General features: G+C 42.8%; 1 protein-coding gene across 1 annotated transcript; it reads left to right on the top strand.

Annotated features, from left to right (window-relative positions):
• Positions 1–686: 686 nt before the first annotated feature.
• On the top strand, positions 687–2,596 carry LOC307191953 (zinc finger protein 396-like). Its single transcript, XM_079932297.1, has one exon. It carries the CDS (start codon positions 1,122–1,124, stop codon positions 2,139–2,141), a length of 1,020 nt encoding a protein of 339 aa, XP_079788423.1. The 5' UTR covers positions 687–1,121; the 3' UTR covers positions 2,142–2,596.
• The last annotated feature ends 1,122 nt before the right edge of the window (positions 2,597–3,718 follow it).

Consider the following 3,718-nt stretch of genomic DNA (forward strand, 5'->3'; position numbering starts at 1 on the left):
GTTCAGTCCCTGGTCAGGGAACTAAGATCCCGCAAGCCACGCTGATCGGCCAAAAGGAACAAACAAACAACGACAACAACAACAAAAAACGCGTGCAGAACAAAAGAGCATGCTGAACAGGGTAATTCTCCATCCTACCTCAGTCTCCTCCCTGTGGAATCATTGTTGTATTTTAAAAATATTTATTTTAGTTTTGGCTGCGTTGGGTCTTCGTTGCTGCGCACGGGCTTTCTCTAGTTGCGGCGAGTGGGGGCTACTCTTCATTGCTGTGTGTGGGCTTCTCCCTGCAGTGGCTTCTCTTGCTGCGGAGCACTGGCTCTAGGCGCGCGGGCTCAGTAGTTGTGGCTCGCGGGCTCTAAAGCACAGGCTCAGCAGTTGTGATGCACGGGCTTAGTTTCTCTGCGGTATGTGGGATCTTCCCAGACCAGGGCCCGAACCCATGTGCCCTGTATTGGCAGGCGGATTCCTAACCCCTGCACCACCAAGGAAGTCCTCCACTGTTGTATCGTAGCAGGAGGGTTTTGTACATGTGTTCATATGCGTGTAGCACCCTTCCTTAAACCAGCACCATACACACCTTTTTTTTGTTTTTAATACATATGACAACATAGTTCTATATTAAGTTCCTTTTTGAGCACTCTAACTGACAGAAAGTTGTACCTAAAATTGAACTGGAATTTCTGCAGATTTCAAATGGTTAAGTCCTTATTTGGGCTTCTAGAACATTACAGAATGAGTTGAACTCTTCTACTCAGTGATGGTTCTGCAAGAACATCAAGACAGCGATCTTCTCTCATTTATCTTCTCCAACCTCTGTAAGCAGCTCCTTGCCCCTTTTGTGTTTGTTCATCCCTGTTTTCCTTAGATCTTAAGCATAAAGATGAGATCATTAGGCAACATTTAAGTTAGCTCCTGATTTCTGCTTTTCTAAATATACACAACACCTTGCCTAACCTGTCGATTCCTTTCCTGGATTAGAAGGAATAAGAATAAAGAATTGCTTCCCCGGCTTCTCCCCCAAAACATGGGGTTGTCCTTCCTAGGCCAGAGGAGTGTCCATAAGGAGAGTTTCACCTTCTTGAAGATTAAAGCCTAGCAGTTCTGAGCTATTCCCAGTCCAAATGTCTGCAAAATTGAGAGAGACATCAAAACTCCTTCCACAAACTTCAGGGGACCCTGACTGCATTCTGGTAATGAAGGTGGAAGAGGGAGGGCAGGCCTGTAATATGGTCTCCAGCTGCCACTGGAGCAGCTACTACAGCTCAGAGACCTACCGCCAGCAGTTCAGGCAGTTTGACTACCAGGAGTCACCTGGGCCCTGGGAGGCTCTGAGCCAGCTCCGCGAGCTGTGCTGTCAGTGGCTGAGGCCAGAGGTGCACAGCAAGGAGCAGATCCTGGAGCTGCTGGTGCTGGAGCAGTTCCTGGCCATGTTGCCTGAGGAGCTGCAGGCCTGGTTTCAAGAGAACCGACCAGAGAGTGGAGAGGAAGCCGTGGTGATGCTGGAGGAGCTGGAGAAAGAGCATGAGGCGGTGGCTGAACAGGTCTTTCTTGGACAAAATGAGGACATGCTTGCAAAGAAGCTACCAACTTGTGAAATCACTCAGGAGACAACACGTAGCCAGCTTAAGCCCACAAAAAAGCAACTGCAGTGGGCATCGAAGGAGCTTCACACCTTAAGACAAAATGATAGAGACACCGGAACTATAAATGTGAAATCAGCTTCAAGGCGAAAGACTTCTTCAGGCAAAGAACTGCATTACAAAGTTTCTAACACTCTTCAAATGAATGCTTCCCAGAGTTTCACATTTAGAGGAACCTGTGAACAAGATAGAAAGTTTGAAAGAAGACAGGGAAACCGTCCTCGAAAAAAACAACACAAGTGTGATGAATGTGGGAAAGTCTTTAGTCAGAGCTCAGCCCTTAATCTACTTCAGAGGATCCACAGTGGAGAGAAACCTTATACATGTGACGTGTGTGCAAATACTTTCAGCCGAAGTGCAATCCTGATTCAACATCGAAGAATCCACACTGGGGAGAAACCCTTCAAATGTCATGAATGTGGGAAAGCCTTTAGTCAGAGCTCGAATCTTTTCAGACATAGGAAAAAACATGCTGGAGAAAAAGTCCCATCAGTGCTGTGAGGGAGTCAAAGCATTTACTGAGAACTTTTTCAACAGGGGAGCAGATACAAGGCACCAATACTCCTTTAGTATAAATTGGTAGTTTCAGTGGGCACCAATTTCCTTTCAAAGGTTGTAAAAGCCACAGGAGAGAATGTAGAATATTTTCTGTCAGCATTGTTTGCTTTTCTGCTTTTCAGTACAGTGTCAGTTCAGATGATTGAAATTCTAAAGCTTAAATTGGATTTCCATCCCTAGTGCAACTCTTGAAAAGATACTCTCAGACATGTTCTACTGTTTCCATTATTAACACAAATAATGAACTAGTATGTTCCTTTTTAGACAAGTACATTTTCCCTGTTGAGAAGGAGTGTGTGAGTTAGTATATAAGTGGGTATTCTCCATTTCGTTACTTGCACATTGGAGTTATTAGACCAAAGATTAAATCATTTTTTAAAAAAAATTACCTGGGAATTCTCTGGCAGTCCAGTGGTTAGGACTCCACGCTTTCACTGCTGCAGGCCTGGGTTCAATCCCTGATCAGGGAACTAATATCCTCCAAGTCACGTGGCGTGGCCAAAAATAATAATAATAAAATACAATAAATTTCCTGTTTTATTTTCTGTTACCAGATTCAAAATATGAGAATAGGATTGAGGAGACCCAAAAGAATATGTACCTCAAGACCTAAGCTGAAATGTCCAGGATCATTGTTAGGAAGCAGGTGAGTAAAGGGACTTTACTCATCTCTTACGAAAACCTGAGAACCTACATACTGTTCTGTTTCAATTTTTCAAATTGAGGTATAGTTGATGTATAATATCATCTATACATACTGTTGATGATACTAAGTAATTTCCTGTGTAGGAAAAAAAAATATCTCCTTTACAATTTATATTGGAAATATCTCAGTGAAAGCATTAAGATTTGCTCTACATGTCTTCAGGAAGTGGCCTAAATATGATGAGTGTTCTAATAATGAATAGTTATCTGTGGGTGCTTATATAAAGTTGATGATCACCTTAACATAAAGAAATAAGGAAGATGAAGAAAAGACTGATGTTACCAAACAAGACTGATGTTACCTGGTAAGTGCAGCACATAATGGAGAAGTGTACCTACCTGGAAATGGGAACCCTTAACAGCTGGTGACTATCCTTCAGAGTTCTTCATGGCCTCTGTTCTGGCATAAATCAGCTGTGAACATGTTTCAGACATCACAGGACAACCTTTTCAGGGTCTTATGCATTCTTAGTAAATGAGTTTCTAGACGATTTATCATGATGTTAAGACCTTGCATTTTGATACTCTTGTACAAATGAGAAAATCACTAAAGTTCGATTAAAAAAAAAAAGAAGAGAGAAAACCCCAGGAATAGTCATGAAAAAATAAGGAAAAAAAAAAGAAGTGATGACACCGGTGAGTTCTAAGAAAATTTGGATTCTGGGCTCTGAGACTAAAATGCTCATCACAATCAGAAGTTGGACTACGATGGGCCATGCCAGAGAAAGCTCTAGTAAGTCTCAGACTTCCCTGGTGGTGCAGTGGTTAAGAATATGCCTGCCAATGCAGGGGACTCGGGTTTGAGCCCTGGTCCA

Source organism: Stenella coeruleoalba (genome assembly GCF_951394435.1).
Source record: "Stenella coeruleoalba genome assembly, chromosome: 9".
Lineage (NCBI taxonomy): Eukaryota > Metazoa > Chordata > Mammalia > Artiodactyla > Delphinidae > Stenella > Stenella coeruleoalba.

Bases quoted from the DNA above. Each gene is read 5' to 3' on its own strand.
- LOC307191953 (XM_079932297.1), top strand. From the start codon at position 1,122: ATGTCTGCAAAATTGAGAGAGACATCAAAACTCCTTCCACAAACTTCA.